At 38.9% G+C, this 27,453-nt stretch overlaps 1 protein-coding gene across 4 annotated transcripts; it reads left to right on the top strand.

The window, feature by feature from the left end:
- Window positions 1-21,737: 21,737 nt before the first annotated feature.
- Window positions 21,738-27,443, top strand: LOC104242681 (serine/arginine-rich splicing factor SR34A-like). Of its 4 annotated transcripts, XM_009797756.2 has the most exons (14): window positions 21,738-21,843; window positions 22,946-23,310; window positions 23,454-23,572; window positions 24,194-24,259; window positions 24,385-24,459; window positions 24,553-24,667; window positions 24,784-24,830; window positions 24,910-24,967; window positions 25,785-25,834; window positions 26,155-26,211; window positions 26,441-26,544; window positions 26,628-26,702; window positions 26,826-26,904; window positions 27,061-27,443. In XM_009797756.2, the coding sequence occupies exons 3-14, from the start codon at window positions 23,486-23,488 to the stop codon at window positions 27,079-27,081; spliced, it is 834 nt and encodes a 277-aa protein (XP_009796058.1). In that variant the 5' UTR covers window positions 21,738-21,843; window positions 22,946-23,310; window positions 23,454-23,485; the 3' UTR covers window positions 27,082-27,443. The 4 variants fall into 4 exon arrangements, with proteins under 4 accessions (XP_009796058.1, XP_009796057.1, XP_070027181.1 ...); XM_009797755.2 differs by lacking the exon at window positions 22,946-23,310 and having other exon boundaries at window positions 21,740-21,843; XM_070171080.1 differs by lacking the exons at window positions 21,738-21,843; window positions 22,946-23,310 and adding an exon at window positions 23,358-23,381.
- Window positions 27,444-27,453: the final 10 nt, after the last annotated feature.

Below are 27,453 nucleotides of genomic sequence, written 5' to 3'. Positions count from 1 at the left end.
TTCACACAGGGATAGTGGGGGATTGGGGACACATAGAATACACATTAGCGTATAGTAGCAACACATAAACAACAGGATGCACAGAAGTTTTCAATAGTTTTACAAGATTAAGAAGTTAGTCATAAGAATGGCTGGAAGAGACATAGAGCAAAGATCACAAACAGCCATGTAGAAAAAAAACATATTAACACTGGACAAGTTGGCACACAGTTTTGAGATACTAGACAACTGAGCAAAGCAGATTAAGCAAGAACCTAAGTGAACAGCTTAGGCAAACATCATGAGTATTCCTAGTTCAAACATGCTGGTGTACTTAACAAGCAGATTGAAACATGCTGGATAAAGTAGTAGGCAGAATTAGACATACTAATCACAGGTTTTAACAGAAACCAAATTTAGACATGCTAGGTGAAACAGTAATCAAGTAGTGTAATTTAGACATGCTAGTTACATATTAAACAGCATGATGGTAAACAAGAAACCGGATTGGGAGTCATAACTAATGAACTAGAACAGTAATAAAACACATAGAGTTTTGGACTTTGAAACTGAATCAAGATATATCAGTTAAGGAGAGAAAAACACAGAGTGTAGAGCAGATGTATGCAATAGCTAGCCTTGGCTTACAGCCGGCTAGGTCAGTGAAAATTGCAAGTAAAAAAGAAGAAAAGAAAGAGAGCTTTTAAGTGTAAGAGAGTTTTTTGAACTAGTGTTCGTGTGTAGAAGTGAGAATAGAAGAGAGTATATATAGTAGTCAAGAGTTAAACAGAATAAGGTAAAGAATTAATTATGTAGCAATAAGAAAAATTTACAGAATCAATCATACGTAAATCAGTAAAGTCTCCCCTAATCAAGGGGTAATCAATCAACGGTAAAGAGCAAGACAGATATTTAAGGAAGGAAATCAAAAAGAGACTTAGGTACAGAGTAGGCAATTAGGGGTAAATAAACAGGAGTTTAATTAAGGAAACAATTAGTGAAGAATATGTAAGTGTCACAGCTAATGAAAATAAGGTAAGAAAATAATTAAAAGGTGTAAAAGAATAATCGAGAAATTAGCACATAAATATCAATATAGCAAATTGTGAATCAAATACTCAAAAAAAATAATACTAATTTAAGGAGAATTAATAGGTTTCCATGAATAAATAGATAAGCCAAGTATAAACACAGAATTAGTCAAGAATCGAATCAGGAACCTGAATAGAGGCACATTAGGGTAAAATCACAAGACATTAAAATTAAACGAAGGAGAAACCATGCGAATCAAAGCACAGAACAAAATCATGTAGTAAGTAACACGGACAAACTCAGAATCCAAACAAAAATGTCAAAAAACTGGGGTTTTAGCATAAACTAGTTAGGGTTGAGGCAAACTTAATATAATCGGTCAAAAACATATAAGAATAGAAGATGAAACATTTAAAACTAGAAAACGTTTTGAGGAAAAAGATTTTCAGGAAACCCTAGTTTAGGAAAGTGAAAAGCCACTCGAAAATCAGAAGATTTTCACAAAAATCATGTGAAATAAGTTCAATCCATCTCAGATCTTGTACAGATCTGAGAAGTTCAAAGGACGAAATTAGGGTTTTAAAACAGATAACACAGAGATGAAGACACAGGCTTCGAAATCCATAGGTTTAAGGCGAAATAGGAAGTTCTTACTCGAAATCGAACCAGAACGGCTTGAAATAGGCAAGAGAGGGCCAAAGGTGTGAGAGGACTGACCCTGGTCCCTCGAGGACCTTAGAGACGACGGTACCCAGCATAGGAGAGGCCATTAGAGGCTTGGGGGTGGTGAGAAACCACCATGGACGGCGGTGGATGAGTGACAGAGAGGGAGAGTTAGGGTTAGGATTAGAGAGCATCTGAGAGAGAAGGGAAAGGGGTGATGGCGGGGTGAGAAGAGAGAATGAGAGGTTTGGGGGGGGGGGGGGGGTCTTTAGGTTTAATTATGGTAGGAATAATTTGGGCCGTTAATCAAAATGATCAACAACCAGGATTCCACAAGACTTGGGTCGGGTAGGTAAAGGGGTTGGGCTTGGGTTTACTAGGCTGATTATAAGGATATTTGGGCTAGTTAATTAGGCTGAAATTGAGATTAAATAAGGCCACTTTGTAAATACCCCAAATAAATTAATTAAAATAATTTGTAAAATAATTACTAATTATAAAAATGAATTTCATGCATAGAAATGTTTTTAAAAAAAGGTTATTCCTGTATTTAAAAATACAAAAGACTAATTTCTGGAAAAATAATGCAAGAATTGTATGCTTGGGCTATAATTGTAAAGTCATTGCAATTATAGCCAAAAGATATCAATTAGGCTATTTATGGAATAATTTGGACTTAATGAGACCATAAATAGTAAATTAAATCAAGAAATATTTTTGAACTCATTTATGATGCGATTTTGTAATTATTTATTAGAAATAAAATACTAGGCGAATTAATAAAAGGTGTAGAAATTATGGAAAAAATACCAATTGATGCTAATGCATGATTTTGAAGACATATATGTATTTTAAAATTATTTTGGAAAAAATTGGGTATCAACACGCCCAAGTCCCATATTTTTCTGCGGACCCTCCGGGACCGTCAAATCACGGGTCCGAATCAGTTTATCCAAAGTATTTTCCGAAGTCAAATTAAATTCAATTTTAAAGGTAAAATTAGCATTTTTATCAAATTTTCACATAAAAGCGTTCCGGATATACGCCCGAACCACGCACGCAAATCGAGATGAGATAAAAGGAGGTTTTTAAGGCCCCAGAATACAGAATTGACTCGTAAATCAAGTGATGACCCAAAAGGTCATCACATCCTCCACCTCTAAAACAATCGTTCGTCCTCGAACGGACATAGAAAAGAAGTACCTGAGTCAGGGAAAAGATGGGGATATCGGCTCCGCATATCGAACTCGGACTCCCAGGTAGCTGCCTTGGCAGGCTGACCTCTTCACTGAAGGGACCTTCTTCGATATCAACTGACGAACCTGCCGATCTAGAATAGCTAGCGGCTCCTCCTCATAGGTCAAGTCCTTGTCCAACTGGACAGTGCTGAAGTCTAACACGTGGTATGGATCGCCGTGATACTTCCGAAGCATGGACACATGAAACACTAGGTGCACAGCTGATAAACTCGGCGGTAACGCAAGTTAATAAGCCACCTCTCCCACTCGATCAAGAATCTCAAAAGGACCAATGAACCTAGGGCTTAGCTTGCCCTTCTTCCCAAATCTCATCACGCCCTTCATGGGCGACACCTGAAGCAACACTCGCTCTCCGACCATGAATGCCAGATAACGAACTTTATGGTCGGCATAACTCTTCTGCCTGGACTGAGCGGTACGAAGCCTATCCTGAATGATCTTCACCTTATCCAAGGCATCCTAAACTAAATCTGTACCCAACAACCGAGCCTCTCCCGGCTCAAACCACCCAACCGGCGACCGAAACCGCCTACCATATAATGCCTCATAGGGAGCCATCTGAATGCTTGACTAGGGGTGTGCATTCGATGTATCGATTCGATTTTGACCCTTATCGATAATTACTTATTAGTTATCGATTTGTACATATGCTTATCATTGTCGTTTCAATAAGGTTTCGATTTTTTCGATTTCGATTTATCGATTTTTGGGGGCTTAAAATTCGGTTATCGATTATACCAATAAAAAAATTTGCGGGATTCCAAGCAAGTATATCACTATAATCACGCCTAACTAATATGGACAAAAAAAGCTAAAATAAGACTTTTTTAGCAAATGCCATGTTACAGGAAACGCTAATAGAATAATTTCCTCAAAATACTTCTTCCTTTCATCAATCATCCTTTAATAATGGATGGTTGTTGGATTCCATAAGCATCTCATTCTCCTTCGCTCAAGATTGGTACGATGAGTGGTTTCAACTGGCAAGATACACAATCGCCCACCTATCCATAAGAACAATAAAAGTGTTAGAAACAGTTAACATTCCATCGATATATCACTCATGTTGGTTGAGTGTCATTACTTAAACCTCTCACTTGTTATATCCGAACGCTAGCATACTAAAAGAACTTATGGTAATTCAAGCTGCGAGTAGTAGTAATCCAACTACTACTTTTTAAAGTCGCAAGTGAAATGACATTATTTCAAGTCTAAGAAAGCATGACAAAACAAACCATGAACTAGTACTCTCTCCCTGCTGTAGGGCAACTAGAACTAGCAACATCTTTAAAAGGTGACTAATCCGTTAACAATACTAGTTTAACAAAACAAACAGTATTTCCAAAGCATAGTTCAAGAGGTAGTTGAGTCAACTCTTAAAATGCCTCATCCTCTCCAAATCTTATACCAAACTGGTAAGTTCTAATACATTTCCTCTAAGCAAAATAAAATACATCATTAATTTGAACTTCATTCCCTTGAGCTTTAAATATGATCATTCCTTAAATATGGTATCCCTTGCTGAAAGTCCTAACCTTTGAACCTGGAAGAAATTAAGAAAAATATTAAGAACTTTGTAATACGCCACATTCTTTTATAAGTATATTATTTAAAATGGAGAACTTACATAGCAGCTAACAAACTCTAGCAAACATCGTCGGTGGAAGCTTCTTTGCCAAGATTAGTAAAATCTAATAAGAATATATATTAACAAGTCAAGCAATTAATATATTATTTAAATATCTTAAGCAATACAATAAAATTAATTAAAATATACAAACCTTCCTCGAGTGTCTCGAGAAAATCTAAATCTTCCTCAACATTTACAGAAAGTGATTCACTCCGAAGCCAATCTTGAAGGCACACTAGAGTTTCAACCAATTTATGAGTTAATGAACTCCTAAATTGGTCAAGAATACGCCCTCTAGTACTAAATGTACTTTCAGATGCCACACTTGAAATAGGAATAGCAAGCACATCTCGAGCCATCTTAGCAAGAATAGGAAATCTAGGTGTGTTCACCTTCCACCAAGCCAAGATATCAAAGTCTGGTCTTTCATTTTCAGGATCTTCTGTAAGATACTTTTCCAATTCTATTTTAGAATCTACACCTCCACTTGCATCTTTATGTTTCCTTATTTCATCTAAAAGTTCACCTAAACCAGGAGTTGAAGTTTCCATTGTGCTGAATGAAGAGCTTGGCAAAGAGGTAGAAACTTTACCACCAGTATCTTTTGAAACCGACTTAGAGACATACTCATTAAACAATGAACTCATATAAGTATGAACCTCTTTTTCAATAATTGTCCCTTCATCTCCAAACATCTTCTTAAGTACAAAACTAACAGTAGTAAACTTGTAGCGAGGATCCATAACACAAGCAATGAAAATTATTTTGTTCATTTTTGTTGGTTCACCCCAATACTTTTCAAATTTTTTCCACATACTTGATGCCATCTCACTCAAAAGTTCATCTTCATTTGTTATTAATCGATTTAAGTAATCATCAACTTGACCAATTTCAAGAAAATGGGCATTTGATGTTACATAAAGTGATCCGGACATTTTCAAAGTGAGATTATAAAATATTTCAAGAAATTGTGCAATTCTCTTTACATCATCCCAATCAGTTCTTGTAAGCATACCTACAGGCTTTCCATCTGAAATAGCATCAAACATAAGATAACGTGACAAGACGATATTACGATCAGAATATTCTTTAATTGCACGCTCATATTCAATAGCCCCGCTCAATATCAAGTAGGTGGAATTCCACCTTGTAAGAACATCTAAGCATAAAGACTTCTTGACAATATTTTCACTTTTACAACATTCCTGAAACTTCCTCAACCTAGCAGGAGACTGTCTAATGTATCTGACTGCACATCTAACACGAGCAATAGAAATACCTGACTCTTTTAAACCATCTTTCACAATAAGATTTACAATATGAGACATGCATCTCATGTGAAGGTGTTGACCATTCATGGAATTGGTTCCCCAATCATCTAATTTGTCAGACAACTTCTCCACGATCACATCATTTGAACTAGCATTGTCAACTATGACAGAGAAAATCTTTTGCAAACCCCACTCATGCAAATAATCAATAATACACCTTGCCATATCTTCACTTTTATGACTAGTAATTGGAGAAAAGTTAATAATTTTTTTATGCATAATCCATTCACTATCAATCCAATGGGCTCTGATGCACATATAGTTAATTTTTTAAATAGAAGTCCATGTATCAATGGTAAGACTTACTCTTTGACTTGTTCCTTTAAAAAATTTCATTAATTTATTTTTTTCACATTAAAAAGAGCAAAATAATCCTGTGTAATGGTAGTACGGGAAGGAATATGAAAACAAGGTTGTGCCACTTTCATAAAGTTTCTAAAGCCTTCTTTCTCAACAAAACTAAATGGAAGTTCATCAACAATCACTGTATGACACAAAGCCATCCTACACTCTTCTTGATCAAATTTTCATGGAATAAGATCACCTTTATTATCCCCCGGTACTGTTTGATATGGTAATAGTTTTTGACCTTTTTCAACTTTATAAGGATTCCTTGGACATTTACTGATATGACTATTCATTTGTGTCATACTTTTGCCTTTTGTCTCAAAATATTTTTGTCCACAAAATCTACATGCATATTTATTATTTCCTTTAGCATCAACTTTTTCTTCAAAAAAATCCCATGCTCGAGATCGTTTTTTTCCTTTCTTTGTAACTGTCGAGTGAGTTGTTGCAGCAGTAGACTCAGAACCTCTACTTTCATCAACCACTTGATCAATTTTATCATTTTCAGCCATATGAAGTGAATGAAGAATGTAACTTACAGTCTTAAACGAGTTGAATGAAGCAAAGCAAGACGATGTCAGCACTCCTCGCTCTTGACCTAAAAATTATGGCTGGAAAGAAATCAATTTAAATAAGTTCCTTATCAAATTACTAGGAAAAAGTAGCTTCAGTTCATTTACACATACTTGCAGTCAACATACATGAATACATTCCAAACTAAAACTTCAGGGCAGCTTAAAAATACATACTACTTTTAATAGTTGTCTCACCCTACGCTAGATTCTTTATCAGATTCATTAACCTGGCCAAGACATGGTCCCTTTTAAAATAACATTTTTATTAGACTCTTTAGTGCAAAGTTCTTACTGATACCAAACTATAACAAGGAATAGAATACATAACAGAACTTCATGTGCCTTTCATTAGCACCTGATGGATAGCAAGAAAGTGCATCTATTACTTTCAATGTGATGAAGCTACTTTTTCAAATTTCCTACTTTAAATAAGAACTCAGACATAAACCCTAACCACAAGCTGCTCACAACAATCAAAAATTCAAGGTAAACCTCTCTTATCTCTTGATGTTCTAGATAAAGGAACCCTTTTTCACAATTATTTTCAGATATAAAACAAGACAACCCAAAACTTTCAGCAACTTTCAATAAAAACTGAATTTAAAAGAACAGTGTCTTACCAATTGAATCTCGTCTTAGAGATGTCAAGTGAGCGCAACTGCAAGTAAAAGTTTCAGCTTTGGTTTGTATCCACTTAGAAGAACATTAAGAATTAAAAAGGAATTATGCATCACTAAAACTTTGTCATTGTTCATCATCTATCACAAAAATAGAACCTTTATTAGTATTAAAACAACTATAATCTTTATATGGTACCTGCCAAGAGCTTTCTGGAAACGGCGATAATCAACGGCGACAGTGGCGAGTGGCGATAGAACAGAGCTATGTTTGTACTTTGTAAGCAGAAAGTGAAGACTGAAGACTAAAGAGAAAGCAGCGCTGAAGGAAGAAATAATAGGGTTAGCCGGTTAGGGACTTAAGTGAAGGAAATGGTAGTATTATAGAATAAGGGTATATTTGTCTTTTTAGTATATCTTATTGGTTTATCGATAAACCGATAACCGAAGAGGACAAAATCGAAATCGAAATCGATAACTCAATTAGGAAAATTTCGAAATCGAAATCGATAAATCGATAAACCAATAACAAATAATCGATTCGATTTATCAATAAACTGATTCGAATGCACACCCCTATGCTTGACTAGTTGTTGTTGTTGTAGGCAAACTCTGCTAATGGCAAGAACTGATCCCAAGAACCTCCAAAGTCAATGACACATGCTCAGAGCATATCCTCCAAAATCTAAATTGTATGCTCGGACTGTCCGTCCGTTTGAGGGTAAAATGTTGTGCTCAACTCGACCCGCTACCCAACTCACGTTGTACTGCCCTCCAAAAATGCGAGGTAAACTGCGTACCCTGATCAAAAATGATAGACACGGGCACTCCATGAATACGAACAATCTCCGGGATATAGATCTCAGCCAATCGCTCCGAGGAATAGGAAACTGCCACAGGAATGAAATGTGCTGACTTGGTCAGCCTATCAGCAATAACTCATACTGCATTAAACTTCCTCTAAGCCCATGAGAGTCCAACAACGAAGTCCATAGTGATCCGCTCCCACTTCTACTTAGGAATCTCAATCTTCTGAAAAAAACCACCAGGTCTCTGATGCTCGTACTTTACCTGCTGACAATTCAAACACTGAGCTACATATGCAACAATATCCTTCTTCATCCTCTTCCACCAATAGTGTTGCCGCAAATCCTGATACATCTTAGCGGCGCCCGGATGAATAGAATACTGGGAACTATGGGCCTCCTCTAGAATCAACTCAAGAAGTCCATCCATATTAGGCACACAAATGCGACCCTGCATCCTTAGAACTCCATCATCTCGAACTGCAAACTGCTTGGCACCTCCGTGCTGCACTGTGTCTCTAAGGACAAACAAATGAGGGTCATCATACTGCCGATCTCGGATACGCTTAAATAATGAAAAACGAGCGACTATGCAAGCTAAAACACGGCTGGGCTCAAAAACATCCAACCTCACGAACTGATTGGCTAAAGCTTGAACATCCAAAGCAAGTGGCCTCTCACCGACCGGAATATATGCAAGGCTGCCCATATTGGCTTACTTCCTACTCAAAGCATCGACCACTACATTGGCCTTTCCTGGATGATACAAGATGGTGATGTCATAGTCTTTCAACAGCTCCAACCACCTCCTCTTCCTCAAATTTAGCTCCTTCTGCTTGAACAAGTATTGCAAACTCTTGTGATCCATGAACAACTCATATGACACGCCATATAAATAATGCCTCCAAATCTTCAGCGTGTGAACAATGGCTGCTAGCTCCAAATCATGAACTAGATAATTCTTCTCGTGGATCTTCAACTGTCGCGAAGCATATGCAATAACCTTGCCATTCTGCATCAACACCGCGCCAAGTCCAATACGCAATGCATCGCAATACATTGTATATGGACTTTAACATGTGGGCAATACCAACACTGGCGCCGTACTCAAAGCTGTCTTGAGCTTCTGAAAGCTCGCCTCACACTCGTCCGACCACCTGAACTAGACACCCTTCTGGGTCAACCTGGTCATCAGGGTAGATGAAAACCCCTCCATAAACCATCGGTAATAACCCGCCAAACCCAAGAAACTCAGGATCTCTGTAGTTGATGTGACCCAGTCCTTGATTGCCGTAATCTTCTTAGGATCCACCTGAATACCCCCTGCTGATACAACATGACCCAAGAATGCAACCGAACTCAACCAAAACTCACACTTCGAAAACTTAGCATACAACTGAATATCCCTCAAAGTCTGAAGAACGACTCGTAGATGCTACTTATGCTCCTCCCGGCTGCGGGAATAAACCAAAATATCATTAATGAAGACTATCACGAACGAATCCAAATAAGGCTTGAACACTTGGTTCATCAAATCCATGAAAGTTGATGGGGCATTTGTCAACCTGAATGACATCACTAAGAACTTATAAGGCCCATACTGAGTGCGAAAAGCTGTATTAGGGACATCGGATGCCCTAATCCTCAACTGATGGTAGCCAAATCTCAAATCAATCTTCAAAAATACCTTGGCACCCTGAAGCTGATCAAACAAATCATCAATCCTCGGCAATAGATACTTGTTCTTGATGGTGACTTTGTTCAACTATCGATAATCTATACAGATCCTCATCGACCCATCCTTCTTCTTAACAAATAACACCGACGCACCCCAAGGCGAGACACTCGGTCTAATAAAGCCTTTATCCAGCAAGTCCTGCAATTGTTATTTTAATCCTTTCAACTCTAGCGTGGCCATACGATATGGCAGAGTAGAAATGGGTTGAGTACCCGGAGCCCAATCAATACAAAAGTCAATGTCCCTGTTGGGTGGCATCCTCGGCAGGTCTGAAGGGAATACCTCTGGAAACTCATGAACAATAGGCATAGAATCCATAGAAGGAACCTCAGCACTAGAATCACGAACATACGCCAAATGGGCCAAATATCCCTTATCAACCATACGCCGAGCCTTCATATATGAGATAACCCTACTGGTAGAATGACCAGGAGTCCCTATCCACTCCAAACGAGGTAACCCCGACAATGTTAAGGTCACGGTGTTGGCATGACAATCCAATATAGCATAATAAGAGGATAACCAATCCATCCGCAGAATGACATCGAAATCCACCATATCGAGAAGTAAAAGATATACATGGGTCTCAAGACCCCCAATAACGACCATGCAAGCACGATAAACATGATCTACCACAATAGAATCACCCACCGGTGTAGACACATATACAAGAGCACTCAAAGAATCACGAGTCACAACCAGACAAGGGGCAAAACAAGATGATACATAAGAATATGTGGACCCTGGATCAAATTGAACTGTGGCATCTCTACAGCACACTGAAACCGTACCTATGATAACTATATCGGAGGCCTCAGCCTCAGGTCTGCCTGGCATAGCATAACATCGGGGTTGGGCCCCATCACTCTGAACTGCATCCCTAGGACGACCTCCTGCTAGCTGGCCTCCACCTCTAATACCACGATACCTACCTCTAGCTAGCTGAGCGAGTGGTGAAAATCCTGGTGCTAGAACTATAACACGAGAACCATAGTGCTGAGAACTGCTCGAGGCTCGAGGGCAAAACCTAGCAATGTGCCTCGTATCACCATAAGTATAGCAAAACTTGGTCTGCTGACCCTGACGGCCTGGATAACCACCCTAAAAACTCTGGAGCGGAGGTGCACTGATAGGATCTGGTGGTGCACTGTAGGGTAAGTGATCAGAATACTGCATGTGAGAACCACAGCCACCTAGAGCACCATGAGAAACCTGAAGTACTGACTGAAATGTCCTAGGAGGATGGCCTCTACCAAAGGAATCCCTGCCTCCAGACAAGGCACCACTGAATTTTCTAGAATGACGAGGCCTCTTATCATACCCCTGAATGCTCCCCTGAGCTAAAACCATTTCAACCTGCCTGGCCACATTGGCCGCATCTTAGAAAGAAATCTCGCTACCTGTCTCCTTATCCATCTGCAGTCTAATAGGCTGAGTGAGTCCCTCAATAAACCTCCCCACCCTCTCTCTCTCTCTCTCTCTCTCTCTCTCGGTAGGGAGTATCAGAAGAGCATGACAAGCCAAATCAATAAACCTTGTCTCATACTAGGTGACAGTCATAGAACCCTACTGGAGACATTCGAACCGCCTGCAGTACTCCTCTCTCTGAGTGACGGAAAGAAACTTCTCGAGAAATAGCTGTGAGAACTGGTCCCAAGTGAGAGCCAGTAATCTAACTGGTCCCAAGTGAGAGCCAGTAATCTAACTGGTCTGGCCAAACAATAATCTCTCCACCATTTCTTGGCGGAACCTGACAGACGGAAAGCAGCAAAGTCGACCCTATTGGTTTCCACTATCCCCATGTTCCAAAGAACCTCATGACAGTTGTCTAAGTAATCCTGGGGATCATCTGAAGATATACCACCATAAGTAGTAGTGAACAGCTTGGTGAACCTGTCCAACCTCCACAAAGCTTTGGCAGACATAGCTGCTCCATCACTGGTCTGAGCTACTACACCCGGCTGAACTACTCCAACTAGCTGAGCTGCTGGAGTCTGAAACTGGGGAGCCATCTGCTCTGGAGTGCGGGTAGCGGGAGTCAGTGCTCCTCCCCCAGCCTGAGAGACGATTAGTGCTACAAGAAGTAAGCCTGCCTGGGTGACACTCTCCATAAGCCCCACTAGACGGACCAAAGAATCCTGAAGTACTAGGGTAGCAATGAACCCCTCTGGACCTGAGTTGGGCCCACCGAAACTGTCTGGGACGGAACCTCATCATCAAGCTCTACCTGAGGCTCCGCCGCTAGGGCTGCTGCTTTAGGCTAAGCTCTGCCCCTGCCTCGGCCCCTAGCACGGCCTCGGCCTCATCCTCAACTCCTCGTGGGAGCTGCTGCTGAAGGCTCGGGCTGCTAGTCAACGGATGAAGAAGCACGTGTTTTCGCCATCTGTGAAAGAATAGAGTAGAAGTTCAATTAGCATTAAAAAACCAAATCGCACGATAAAGAAGAATGGAAGTAAAACTGTTCCTAACTCTGTAGCCTCTAGAGGACAAGCACAGACATCTCCGTATCGATCCCTCAGACTCTACCAAGCTTGTCCGTGAAATTTGAGACCTAAGAAACCTAGAGCTCTGATACCAACTACCACAACCCGGATTTCCCACCCTCTAGAGTCGTGATGACACCTACTAGTGAAAGCTAGGCAAGCCAACTATTCCGATTAATTTATCATCTTTATTTTTAACTTCTTTACAATTGAGAGCTAATATATTATAAACATCGGAAATAATAAAGCGGAAGAACGAAATTTAACGATTAAGCTAATACCAATACGAATCCATAAACATAAACCACCCAGAACTGGTATCACAATCTCACGGACTATCTAAGAATACTATAAATAGGGTCCGAACAAAATAAATACATGTATGTATTTGAAATAGTAAAGAATAGAAGAAAACTAGATAGGAAGGGGACGCCAAGGCCTGCGGACGCCTGCAGGACTACCTCGGGTCTATTGATGGTCTGAAGGCAGCAACCCCTAGCTAAGGTCCGTATGCTCCAGTACCGGGATCTGCACAAAAGAGTGCATAGTGTAGTATCATTACAACTGATCCCATATACTGAGTAAGCGTCGAGTCTAACCTCGGTGAAGTAGTGACGAGGCTAGGACACACAAACAATCATAACCTGCAGTGAAATAGTATCTTGCAGAATAACAGTAATAGAAGTAATTCAAAAGTAATGGGGGAGGGGTAACATGCTATGGGGGAAATACCAACGTAAAGAATCACGGTAATAATGGAATAAGACAATTAAGGTACTTGAACCTAAAACAGCAAGAAATCATAACAACAGGCAATAAGTGCACGGAATCACCCTTCGTGCTTTTGCTCTCAATCCTCACCAATGCAATCAAGTATGAAAATATTCACGGCATCACCCTTCGTACTATATCTCTCTTCCTCACCATGTAAATATTGTAAATGTGCACGACATCGCCCTTCGTGCTTTATTTCTCTTCCTCACCATATGTATCAATATCAATGAAAATGTATACGGCATCACCCTTCGTGCTTTATCATTATTTCCTCACAAAATGCATAAGTATGAATGTGCACGGCATCATCCTTCGTGCTTTATCTCTCTTTCCTCACCCGAACAATAGCAACAACAACATCCCGGCAAGAGAATCAACAGTAAGAAATAAATACGTCCCGGCAAGGGAATCAATTATAACCAAACTTGTACCAACAATTAACTTCACAAATAAACCTCAACTAGAGCCAATGCTCATTAATAAACAAATACCAAGAAAATAATCATACATCTTGCTCAACATGGATAATCAACAATTTTGGCAATTGAAGTACTTATTAAGAAACACAATGATCACAATTTAAGACTCACGGTAATACTTGACACCAACATATAGATATTCGTCACCACACTTATACGTCGTACACTATACTAGCACATAGCAAATAAAGCACAATACCTATTCCCTCAAGCTAAGGTTAGACCAAACACTTACCTCGAACTTCCACGGCCAACTCAAGCCTCAAACACCGCTTTTCCTTTAGAATTCACCTCCAACTTATTGTATCTAGCCCAAATTAATTTAACAACATCAATAAGTGCTAAAGAATTCATACCCAATGCTTAATTATAGGTTTTCTATCATTTTTCCCAAAAAGTAAAAAATCGACCTCGGGTCCGTTTGATCAAAACCCGAGGTTCGGACCAAAATCCGATCACCCATTCACCCAGGAGTCTGAATATGGAATTAGTTTCGAAATCTGACCCCAAAACGAGGTCTAAATTCCAATTATTCAAAAAGCCCTAATTCTACCCAAAATCCCTAATTCTACCATGGAAGGACAATATAGGCCTAGAAATCTAATGGGTGTTGATGGAAAATGAAGGAGATAGGTTTAGGAACACATACCTATGATTTGGTGTTGATTTTGCTCTTCAAAAATCGCCTAGGTTCTGACTTTGGGGAAGGAGATGTGAAAATATGGCTTATTCCCGTTTCTGCTACTGTTTAAGTGCTGGGCGACAGTGTTCATCACGTTCGCCAGAGCATTGTCGCGTTCGTGAAGAGCTACCAGTAGTGGACTTACACGATCGCGGGAGAAGCTTCGCGTTTGCGAAGGCTTAGCCCAACCTGGCCTTCACGTTCACGATAGAGGGGTCGCGTTCACGTAGTTCTCCCTAGGTTTCATAACCAGCCTATCCTAAAGCTACGCGTTCGTGGTTGACCGGTCGTGTTCGCGTAGAGCAAACCCCCCAATGCTCCGCATTCGTGACCTGGGTCTCGCATTCGCATAGGGAAAATTCCACCCCCAGCCCAGTTCCCCTTCGCGATCACGAGAGTTACTACACGATCGTGATGCACAAAATGTCTGTGCACCAGAAGTAACAAAACCTGCAACTTTCCTAAGTGTAAAAACATCCCGTGGCATATCCAAAACTCACCTGAGCCCTCGGGGCTCCAAACCAAACATGCACACAACCCAAAAAAATCATACGGACTTACTCATGTGATCAAATCGCCAAAATAATGCCTCGAACTACGAGTTTAGCATCAAAATCAAAGAAAAATCTCCATAACTCTTAAGTTCAAATTTTAACAACCGAGGGTCTGATTCACATCATATCAAGTCCGTTTTTACCAATTTTACATGCTCAACTTAAATACCATATAAGACCTGTACCGGGCTTCGGAACAAAAATATGGGCCCGATAGCATCAAATTCAAACACATTTAAATTTCTAAAAACTCTTAAAATTTCAGTTAAATAATTTTCTTTAAAAATTCATTTCTCGGGCTTGGGACCTCGGAATTCAATTTCTGGCATACGTCTAAGTCCCATATTTTTCTACGGACCCTCAAGGACTGTCAAATCATGAGTCCGGGTCCGTTTACCCAAAATATTGACCGAAGTCAACTTAAATTCAATTTTAAAGGTAAAATTAGCATTTTTATCAAATTTTTACATAAAAGCATTCCGGATATACGCCCGGACCGCACACGCAAATTGAGGTAAGATAAAAGGAGGTTTTAAGGCCTTGGAACACATAATTGACTCGTAAATCAAGTGATGACCTTTTGGGTCATCACAGGACAACATGTGGAAAAATTGGACACCCAATAAAAAATTGCAAGTTCAAGAAAGTTGCACCAACACCATCACAAGAAGTCCTTTAATGTTCAGAAATGCACCACAAAAAGGAAGATAATGATGGATGGAAGATAGTAACCTTGCCAAGATGGAAGAGGCCAAACCACCAACCCATAAAGGGAATAACAATAGAGTAGGAAATGAAAATGAACAACATCATGCACCAAAATCACAAAAGATCCAGGTAAAGATGTTTGATGCAAATTTTGGTAAGCTTCTGGAAACCAAAACTTTTTAACACAATTCAAAATCAAATAGTCACAAACAAGGCCCAATGGACCAATGAACAAACACAATCCCACCCTCATTCCCCAGTAGCCCAACTCATAAGACCTTAGCCCAAGCACAGTTCTGAAAGAAAGGTGGGGGCGAGGCTTGATGGAAAAGATACGGACAAGTCAACTGGGACCGCCCAGGTTGCATCGCTAGAGGCCCCCATCATTAGCCCAATTTCAAGGCTACACCTGACAAGATCTACTGGTTTGGGCCATCACTCCTCAAACCAATCAGCCAATTGGGTCCATACTCAATCGGACCCGGCGACATCTCCAATGTTTGCGACTAAAGAGCCCCAATCCCAACAAACTTCATCGTTTTCTGCTCTAGCAGAGAAGAGCCAGTCTCTACCACTAGGGAACATTACAAAGAAGATCAATAGAGCCGTAGAGCTTCTGAAAAGGAAAAATGCCTTGAAAATGGAGGGAGAGGGTTATGGACCTCTACGCACGGACTCCCTTCTACTGGCTCTATCAGGGCGATAAAGTTAAGTATGGAGAACATCAAGAGTCTAGGGCCCCTGTGTCCCAAGACATGAGTCTAGGCTCTCACCACAGTCGAGGAGTGATCAAGCCACTTCTGAACCTAACCCCAGTGCTGAACATGAGGAGCAAGAACCAGAAGGAACTAATGATACCTCCCTAGGGGATGGAGAAGGCTCACAGAAACCAGTTCCCCACCATGCAACCACCCTTAATGAACTACATCATGTTAAATATTAGGAGTGGAAACAATACAGAGTTCAAGAGACACTGCCTTGACATGGTTCAACTCCACAAACTAGCACTGCTGGTTCTGCTAGAGCCAAAAATGGTTGATCATAAGAAGCTGACTGAGGATTTACAATTTGATATGCTCATCCAGTCTCCAGTCGTGGGTTTGTTAGGTGGGATTGTCATGATGTGAAAAGCAGATTGTGTGCAGGTTGATGAGGTGTCCACTACTCCACAAGGCATTCATGCCATGGTGAAGGTACTCCCCTCCCAAACTCCCTGGTTATTTTCGGTCATCTATGCTAGCACCATATTAGTTGATAGGAAACTATTATGGGATAATTTAGTTATTATCTCTAAAATTTATACTGAAAATTGGTTTGTAGGTGGTGACTTTAATGAAGCATTAAAAGCTAGGGGCAACCCCATTAAACCAAACCGTAGCAACCTCTTTTGGAAGTGCCTTAATGAATGAAGTTAGTTGACTTAGGATACAAGGGTAATAAATACACTTGGACCAACAAAAGATATAAAAATAGGAGCAGTTTAATTTTAGAAAGAATAGACATATATTTTGCTAATGACTGCTGGATTTCTTAGTACCCTGAGGCTTGTGTAAACCATCTTCCTAGGACCCACTCTGATCACTGCCATTTACAAATAATGCTAAATGAGGATACTGTCAATAATACTAATAGGCCCTTCAAGTTTGAATCCATGTGGACTAGCCCCCATCCTTTCCTAGTATCATCACTGAGGCTTTCACCCCAAACTCTCCGCTAATCCAATCAACCAGCACCTTCAAAACATAGTAACTAAGTGGAACAGGCACACCTTTGTCAATATCTTCCACAAAAACTTAGAAGGATCCTGGCCAGAATTGCTGGAATCTAAAAATCCCTCAACTACTAGTTTAGCAACTTCCTACTGAATCTTGAAAGTAGCCTGATTAGAGATTTGGACTTTATCCTCAGAAATGAGGAAGATTCCTGAAAACTCAAGTCAAGGGTTAATTGGCTAACTGAAGGTGATGCCAACACTAGTTTTTTTTACACCTCCACTCTTAATAGGAGAAGGAGTAATATGATCCTACCCTTTAAAGATGACAGTGGGAACTGGCTCTATGACCAAGGAGATTAAGAACTCCATAGCACTTCTTCAGGAGCCTTTACATTTCCGCCCACACCCAAGCCCCCATTCACACTACCAATCATCTAGACATGACCCATACTCTCTCAAACTGTCAAAGAGAAAACTTGGACAGATGGTCCAGATGGGTTATACCCTTTAAGGCTTCTGGTCCAGATGGGTTACACCCTTTTTTCTATCAAAGATACTGGAGCATTATGGGAAAATCAATGATAGACTTTTGTAAGTCCTATTTTGACACACATTCCATGGATGAAACCATGAACCAGACTCTACTTTGCCTCATCTCCAAGTGTCCCCAAGCTACTATGCTAAAAAACTTTAGACCAATAGGGCTTTGTAATACCATCTATAAGACCATTACAAAGGTCATTGTTAGTAGAATCAAGCCACTCTTCCCTAACATAATTGGCCCTAGCTATGCAAGTTTTTTATCCAACAAAAGGGCCTCAGATAATGCCATTATAGTCCAAGAATATATCACTCACTTTGGTAAAATGAGAACGAATCAGGCTCACATGATCCTTAAAATTGACTTAAAAAAGCCTTTAACAAGAAGGAGTGGTCCTTCATTCGAGACACACTACAAGCTTTCAACTTCCCACCTGGGTTAACTAAGTTAATCCTATCCTGCATTAGCTCCTCTAACATCTCTATCCTAGTTAATGGTGGTAATACTAATACCTTCAAACCTTCTAGGGAAATTAGGCAAGGGTATCCCATCTCCCTATACATGTTCATCATGTGCATGGAGAGGATCTCCAGGCTCATTTATAGGACTACATGAAAAGCAATGGCTTCCCATCAGTATTAGTAGGTCCGTCCCAAAGATATCCCATCTCTTTTTTGCTGATGATCTTACCTTGTTTGCAAATGCAAACATCAGGAACTACAACACAATCTACCCTATCCTGCAGTCTTTCTATGAAGGTTCTGGCAAATAAATAAATATCACTAAGTCTAGGGTACTTTTCTCCTCTAACATAAAGCCTGACACTATATAGAACCTTATAAGTGCTATTTCCATTCAAGCTACAACATCCTTTGGTAAGTATCTGCGATTTCTAATATTCCATAAGAGACCCTTCAATAGTGATTTCAAGTTCATATTAGATAATATGCAATCCAATCTTTCTGGCTAGAAAACAAATTACCTAAATATGACTGGAAGAATTGTCCGGGCTAAAGCCTCTCTTAGCAGTATTGCAAGCCATGTCATGCAATACATCAAGATACCCACCAAGGCTACCAACCAAATTGATAGAACTCAAGGGAATTTTATCTGGAGTACTACACCAAATAAGAAGAAAATGCACTTGGTCAACTATGACAAAATCACTAAGCAGAAATCTCATGGTGGGCTAGGATTATAGAAAACTGAATGCAAGAACAAAGCCTCCCATGCTGGACTGGCCTGGAGGATTTACCACAACACCTCTAGCTTGTGGGCTAGAGTCCTCATCTCCAAACATTGTAACTGGAAACATACCTTTAGGAAGCATAAGTCCCCAATCTGGCAATGTATCCTCAAAGGTTGAGATACATGTAATAAGGCCAATAGATGTGTGTTCCACAAAGGAAATAGGGCGAGCTTCCTTAATGATGCCTGGATTCCCAATCATCCAACCATTAGGGACATGATTGAGGGTCCACTTACCCCAATGATATTCCTACCAAAGTGGACACTATCTATAATTCTGAAAATTGAAATACTTCATCCATCTCCATGAACCTCCATGAGAATATAACCAACTCAATCAAATCCACATTCATCCCTATAAACTCTGCCAAGGAAGATATGTTAATTTGGGGGCTGACTCAAAATGGTTCCTTTACCACCAAATCAGCCTATGCCTTCCTTAGCAACAACAATAAGCTTCTGATGAATGAGGAATGGGTTAACTTCAGCTGGATGTGGAGGTTAAAAGTTCCAAACAAAATAAAAACCTTCATCTAGCTGCTTGCACATGACAGGTTCCCACTGGTGCTTTCCTACACATAATTGGAATCAAGTGCAACCTTGCATGTTGTTTCTGCTCTACCATTCCTAAAAGTAGTGATCACATCATCCTTGAATGCCCCAATGCAACCCAATTCTAGCATGATCTAATATCAGAAGGAACTATTGAAAGCCAACAATCGAATCCTATCTTTTTAGCCCAATTATGGCCAACCACATGGAATAAGTTAAGGAAACTGTCCTTTAATAACATTATCTTATGAGAAACTATTATCCCTTTCTGCTTCTGGCACATTTGGCTAACGAGGAACTATAATCTATTTAATAATAAGGAAGATACCATCTCAACTGACAACATTATTGCCAACTCAACTAAGTACTACACAATAGCACACAAAGGAGTGATTAGGAAGTTTTTTCCTATCAGAGTTAAATGGGAGCCCCCAATGAGGGAGCACTATACACTGATGGGGCGACTAAGGGTAACCTAGGCATTGGAGGAATTAGTGGGGTATTTAGGACACATAATGAAGACTGAGTTCTGGGGTATATGGAAAACATGCCACACACCACCAACACCGTGTCAGAGTTAATTGCATTGCTAAAAAGTCTCCAAATTGCAAAACAAAATGAATGGATACCGCTGGAAGTAGCTACAGACTCGGCATAGGTAATAAGGTTGCTAATCACTGGAAATATAACTTATGTTCCTATTATATGTGAACACAGGTTGTTGATCCAAAGGATGGAGTAGTAGTGAGAGACTGTTACAAAGAGCAAAATAGAGTGGCCGATGCATTGGTAAAAGAGGGAGCAAAAATAGAATTTTTTGGAAGAACTACCATGCTAACAGTTCCTCCGATGTTTACAAATGAATTATTTTGGGCAGACATCCTAGGAACTGAAGTAACCTGATATTTTTTGACATGTAATATTGATACACTGGAAGAACATGTCCGTTTTAGGGGGGGATTACAATACCCCCAGCTAACCAGCACTTTGTAATGTAGTTTTTGATATATATAATTTCCCTTTTGACAAAAAAAAATATGGCTTAGTAATATACGTATTGAAACAACCAAAATAACCTTTATGTATTAAATAACATTTAAAACGTAAATACAATGTCTATTTTAATCCATGCAATACAATTCATGCACTAGTAATCACTTATTACAATTTTTTATTACTAATCCTTACATCAATAACCTACTAATTTGATACACGGTCAGTAATTTTTTGCATATAAAAATTTAATTTTAAATTAATATCTCATTTATTTCAATATGGGTTAGACTTACCTCTTTAAGGATCAGTATAACTCGCTTTATTTATCGAAGGCGTTATATTTCATTAATATCCTTAATACATTTCACGTTTTATAAAACCTCGTTGCTAGTCTGCAGTCTCAAAAACTTCACCATTTGTGGATAGATGCCATATGAAATGTTAGCTATAGTTAAGTAAATCTCATATATAACACGACTATGACTTTTCTCAATCAAAATTTTGAGGGGTCTTTTGGTTCCAGAGAAAGTTATTTAGGGATTAATAATCCTAAAATTATAATTCTAAGATTATTATCCCACATTCGCTATCGGTTGTCCAATACCATCATTTTGATATAAATTTTATATCCATATTAGTTAATACTCAATAACTAAATATCAAATAAATACTAAAATTTAAATTTTATTTCGCTTTTATAATCCTAATCCCGATAACCAAACAACCGCTTAAGTACGAAAAGAGAAAACCTGTAAACAGTCAAACAGAAGGGGTTAAAAGAAAATAAAGCAAAATCGAGGTAATAAATATAGGAAAAATGATACTGTATAGTCGCTCTCAAACTATTAATTAAAAAAGTATATATTTTTTGTATATTTATATATTTTATATATTATATATAAAAATTATATAAATTTTATACGTTTTTTCGGCTACAGAACGTAAATAATTTTTGGAGCGGGCTAAAAGTGAAAAAAGCCCATAAATCTACACCGTGCGCTTTATAGCCCAAAAAGCCCTAAAATCACGAGCTCTAACGACGACGAGTCACGAGTGCAGCACTAGGAGAGAACCCGGTAAGAAGCGGAGAAGAAGCTGATCGCCAATTTCATCAAACCCTAATTGATAATCCAGGTAATATCTAATGGATTCTTCCTCACCACACTGTTCTACTTTTAGGGTACATTGTTGATCACCATTCCCTGGAAAGGGTCGAGACGGGAAGAAACCCTAGTTACGAATCTATTAAAATGCTCATCGGCTTCCGATATTTCTGTATTTCCTGCCTTCCTTGTGTTGCGAATTGATTTATGTTCGTGGCAGAATGGGTTCATACATTTATCCCTAGAGTTTGTTTTGTTTTTGGTGTTGTTTTTCAGCATTTATCGTCTTTTGCTAGAAAAGCTCCAATTTTTTTTGGTCTTACCTCCTGAGGTGATGTTACTTGTGTTAAGCAACAGTGAAGTTCTATTTTCAAATATTAGCATATTTCCCCTGCAGAGAGCTTCAACCATAACATCACACTTGCTCCAAAGGGCGAGACTGTCAGGAAATAATTGGAATGCTGGAATTGCAAGATGTCATGAAAAGATTTTTTTTTTTACTTGTGTAATAAGAAAATTCTTGAATGTCAGGGGTGTGTTTGGTTACTTTTATTTGTTGAAAAATTCTCCAGCAAAGGGTTAAAGTAACTATTAGTTAGTCATTTTCCTCTGAGGATATTCCGAACCTTTTTTTTTTTTTTTGATGAAGTGCAAATATTCTGAATCTTACTATATGACTTGCTTCAGCCAACTATTAAACATTTTTGTCAACTTTAGCTTTAAAAGATATCACCAAAGCACTGTCTTTCATCTTTTACGATTCCCATACATACTCTATTTTTAGACCCAACCAAATATTGAAGATGATTTAATTGTTGCCAAAGTGAATCCTTTTCCACGGACAATATTTTAATCATATCCTATTCTTATCTTGGAAGTTGTCCCCAGAGTTCTAGCAATGTTTTACTGAGCACTGGTTACTTAGAAATCCTTTTTCGTGTCTTATCTTAGGGTTCAGGAAATGACATCATTTGCAGGAAACTGGTTTTCTGTTAACTTAAATAGGAAAGGATATATTGCATGTCTTGTAGGATGGTTCTCAGGTCTTAAAAGTAAATTGAGAAAAGGTAAAATGCATAAAGTATATGGCGATCTTACCTCATCTTATGACACGAATGCTTTCTTTATGATAGATTTCAAGCGCTTGGACAAAAATGAGCTTTGGAATCATACCTAGGGATGTATTTGGGGAGTGGGACAAGTCAGGGTGGAGTTTATGGTTTTTATGTATAGTTGGAAGTTCTTCCTCACTCTCAGAAGAGCTATCATCTGCAATAGTTATTGAGTGGATGAGGAGATCAAATATTAATTCGAATAATTATTGATTTGGAGCATCTTGGAGCATATGAGCAATGGAGCTTGTGGAGCTTAGTTTAACTGGGGGATTGCTCTCTTGGTTTCATTATTTTTCTGTTTGAATCTGTTATTTTGGAGCATCATGGAGCATTTAGGCAATGGAGCTTGTGGAGCACAGCTCAATTGGAGGATTGCTCTCTTGGTTTGCTTCATAATTTTTTGGCCTGAATCTGTTATTGTCAAGTCAAATACAGAATGATAGAAGTTTGCATTGTAATTGTTTTAATTATTTCTCATCAGTTTTAACTGGAAGTTCAACTGTTTATAAGTTACATCTTTGTGCAGTGTTGCAGTGAATTCTTCCTTCATTGCTGAGAATGAGTGGCCGTTTTTCACGCACGATTTATGTTGGCAACCTTCCAGCTGATATAAAGGAATCGGAAGTTGAAGATCTATTTTATAAGGTTGGTCATCTTCCACCTATTTAGACACTATCAGCTACAAAGACTTTTTTTTTAGGAGAATGTAGACATCAATTGTACTTAACTCATAGGGATCTAGACTCAACATTTGGTGCATAAATTATACTTGTTAAAAAAAATACAATGGCCTTTGCTTGAGATTACATTGCACACGAATGCATCCTGAGATGTACGCTGAATTTCATTTTAGCAATGTCATCTGTATAAATGGATAAATTTTGATTTGCTTCTTGTTTGCAAAATTATGCAAGAGAAAGCTTAAGTGAGTCTCTTAAGCCGTGGCAGTACCAGTACCCATATTAAGTTATGGCTGAAAACATAATGGTGAGGATGCTACTTCTTTGATATCCTACACTGTATCGTCCTTTTTATTTCCTGTGTGAGGCTGAGTGCTTTCTTCCCTACTTGGTAATATAAGCTAGACATTAGTGGTCAATACCACCAGTATACTATTTACCCAATAGGGAGTAAACAGTTTGGAGGCATTGATTTGGAAGCATTCAGTCTTGTCTTGGAAAGTAGAGCTGGTTTAGCATATATTCTTGCTAAACTATATAAACTTAGAAAGCTGCTTCCTGATTTTAGATATTCTCTCTTTTGCAGTATGGTCGTATATTGGATATTGAGTTGAAGATTCCACCTCGCCCTCCTTGCTTTTCTTTTGTGGAGGTATTTTTATTTTGTATATATACATATATATGGTTTTCTGTAGTTTGAGGGTTGAATTGCTGTTGTCAATTACTGCCTTTGTTTGCTGATTGTCTGTGATTTCCTTTCTGTTTTCTATTCTTTAGTTTGAAAGTTCTCGAGATGCAGAAGATGCCATCAGGGGTAGAGATGGTTACAACTTTGATGGCTGTCGCCTGAGGGTAAGAACAATTCTTACTTGGTTCTGTCATATTCATAGATACAAAGACCTAAGTAGGAAATATGAGCATCCACGTGGTTGATACATGATATAGGTTGAGCTTGCTCATGGAGGAAGAGGGCCATCATCTTCAAGTGATCGCCGAGGCAGCTATGGCAGCAGTGGTGGTGGAGGGCGTTATGGTGTTTCTCGGCATTCTGATTACCGAGGTTCCGCTATAATTTGTTTGGATGTCTCATGAAGTTTCCTGTCTTGAATGCTGTAGATGTAATTGTCCCTGATGATGTAGATGTCTCTTTAACTTTTTCTTGTCATACATATACAGTTATTGTTCGAGGTCTTCCATCTTCTGCTTCTTGGCAAGATTTGAAGGTAAGTGAAATGGCTAAGATATTTGCTTTTGATGGCTCGTATGTGTAGCAATTGCAGTAACCTGCTGGAAATGTGTCAGGATCATATGCGGAAAGCTGGTGAAGTGTGCTTTGCTGAAGTTTCTCGTGACAGTGAAGGTATGAGTTGACATAGCTTGCAGGATCATTTTACGTGTGAATTTGCACAATGCTCAAGAATCCCAGAATCCTGGTGAAGAAACTGCATGAATGCGACGGTGTTCTCCAAGGCAAAAAAGATTAGAAAAAGTGCCGAAGTTTACTGAGGATTTAAGTGCAACTAAAGAGTGGGTTTTTGTCAAATGAAGGAAGAAAGACAATAAAATACACATATCATGGAAGGGCAAATCGCTACAGAGAAACTAGTATAACTTATGTGAACAAAAGAATTAGAAAGCTTCAATTAAGTGCATGGAATAAAAATCATGCCATTCTAGTTCAAAAACCTTAATTAATTTCTAATTTAAATGCATATCAGCTTAAGGTCTTCATTATTTAATGTATTTTTCTTAATTCTGAATTCCCAATTTTCTAATTCTAATCACTATGTTATTCATTTATACTGATTCTTTGATGATTAATATATCACTTTGCCAACTATATTAGTTTTGCCCTCTTCAAGACAGTGCATGGTCAATGATTTGTAGAGCCTAGCACCTTGGTGCTCGTAGTGAAGTGCTGAGACAGCAAGGTGAAGGCCATGCTTCAATGCACTTAGCTTTTGGCCTTTATTGTGCTTCAAGCAAACTTTTGAAAAAAAAATGGACTGCAAGAACAAAATGCAAATATTATATTTTTATTTTTGCGAGAATTAAATATTCAGGAAATCTCCTTAGCAAAGATAAATAAATCAGAAAAGCTGTTTTTAGGTGACATTCGTGTTCTGTTCTCTTGCTGTGTTTATGCCTGTAGTTCTGAATTTTATTATCCATATCAGGTACCTTTGGCATGGTTGACTACACAACTTATGAAGACATGAAGTATGCTGTAAGTTTCTTTCAGCGTCACCATCTAATGGTTTTAAACACTTGTCTAGATGCTGCTATCTACTTCTATTGTTGAGGAGTCCAAACCCTACTTGCAAGGTTACTTTTTCCAAAACCTTAAGTTCTTGGTTTCATTAATATTTGGAAGCATGGTTATTTTCTGGATTTTAACAATTTCCTCAAATATGAGTAATTCTTGTGTTCTAGTTTCAGTACTCACAAATGTTTAAATTTTGAACTCCATTGATAGTAGTTAATTTGTTCATTATTTCCCTTTGGAAAAGTCCAGGCTTATGGCTAACATGTTTTCTTCTTGTTCAGATAAGGAAACTTGATGATACTGAGTTCAGGAATCCTTGGACAAGAACCTACATCCGGGTATTTGTCTATCTTTGTTTTTCCTTATGCTACCATTTTTTATTTTTCCTTCAACCCGAACTTTTGGGAACACATCCTTTAATTCATGTTTAATCTCTCAACATATTTAAGGGGGATGGTGGTGATTGCCTAATTGTATGGGTGGTAGCAGGGATGTTCGTTTTCACAATGTAACGTGTTAATGCATGTTAGTTTGATGCTCACTTTATTTTTCCCCCCCTTCGTATAGGTGAAAGAATACAAGCGAAGTCCTTCAAGAAGTCGCAGTAGGAGCAGAAGTCCAAAGAGGAGCAGGAGCAGGAGCAGAAGCAGAAGTCCAAAGAGGAGTAGGAGGTATTGATGTTCCAGATAATAAATGAGCCTGTTTATGCACATTCCTTTTCCTTTTGATGTCTTACCAGGAGTATCTTCTGCAGCAAATCACCCGGCCGATCACTTTCGAGATCACCAACGCCGAAGTCTAGATCTGCGTCTCCTGTTAAGCCAACCAGGTATATGAGATTGCATTGCTACGTAATATTGTTGTCGTAGGTACTAATTATAGCCTTTTGTTTTCTATTTTCAGTTTAGCTTTTTAAGTTTTTTAAACCCTCGAGCTCTTCATTTGCGTTCAGGTCCAGATCAATGTCAAGGTCGAGGTCTAGGTCTATATCGAGGTCACTGTCAAGGTCCAGATCGGCATCACCACGGCAGGTTAGGCTATGTTTTTGTATTTAATGTTTGATTTTAAGTCTGGTAGAAGCTTAATTATGTCTTGTTGCAGACAGTACTGATCAGAACTTTGGATGATTTATATTTGTCCGTGCCTTAAGACCTTTCTAATGTTTGCTTAATATGGTCATATTTCAGGCACGATCAAACAGTGGCTGATGCTGATGCAAGATTTGTTTAGTGGTGTACTCCTCTTGAAAGGAGAGTCTAAAACTTTGTGCTTAGTTTTGGTTAGAATATGCTATGGACTAGAGCTATGTATTAAATGTGGAACCTTTGGAGGTCTGTACTAGTAATATGTGTTCTTATCTGAGAGCTGCAGTATCCTGTTCTCTCGGCTGTTAGTAGTCTATGGTCAATCAACGTGTATGAGCTATTTTTTCAAGTGGTTTTGCTTCTTAGTGGAGTTCTGACTATCAAAGTTGGACATTGGCTTGTTGAGTTTGCTATTTTAGTGTTGACTAACGGATTGTCTCATTTCGAAGTTGGCATTCATTGAAGCTTTTGATGTTCCGCCTAAATACTTACCCA

This window comes from Nicotiana sylvestris, chromosome 3, assembly GCF_000393655.2.
Source record: "Nicotiana sylvestris chromosome 3, ASM39365v2, whole genome shotgun sequence".
In the NCBI taxonomy this organism is placed as follows: domain Eukaryota; kingdom Viridiplantae; phylum Streptophyta; class Magnoliopsida; order Solanales; family Solanaceae; genus Nicotiana; species Nicotiana sylvestris.
The sequence above is the reverse complement of the archived record's forward strand: the minus strand, read 5'-3'. Positions and strand labels throughout refer to the sequence as shown.

What these genes read in the sequence shown, in the direction of transcription:
- LOC104242681 (XM_009797756.2), top strand. Translation starts at nt 23,486, where the DNA reads ATGAGTGGCCGTTTTTCACGCACGATTTATGTTGGCAACCTTCCAGCT. An exon ending in AGTTTCTCGTGACAGTGAAG is followed by an intron (nt 24,968 to 25,784) that starts GTATGAGTTGAC and finishes TATCCATATCAG; the next exon opens with GTACCTTTGGCATGGTTGAC. An exon ending in TCTCCTGTTAAGCCAACCAG is followed by an intron (nt 26,703 to 26,825) that starts GTATATGAGATT and finishes ATTTGCGTTCAG; the next exon opens with GTCCAGATCAATGTCAAGGT.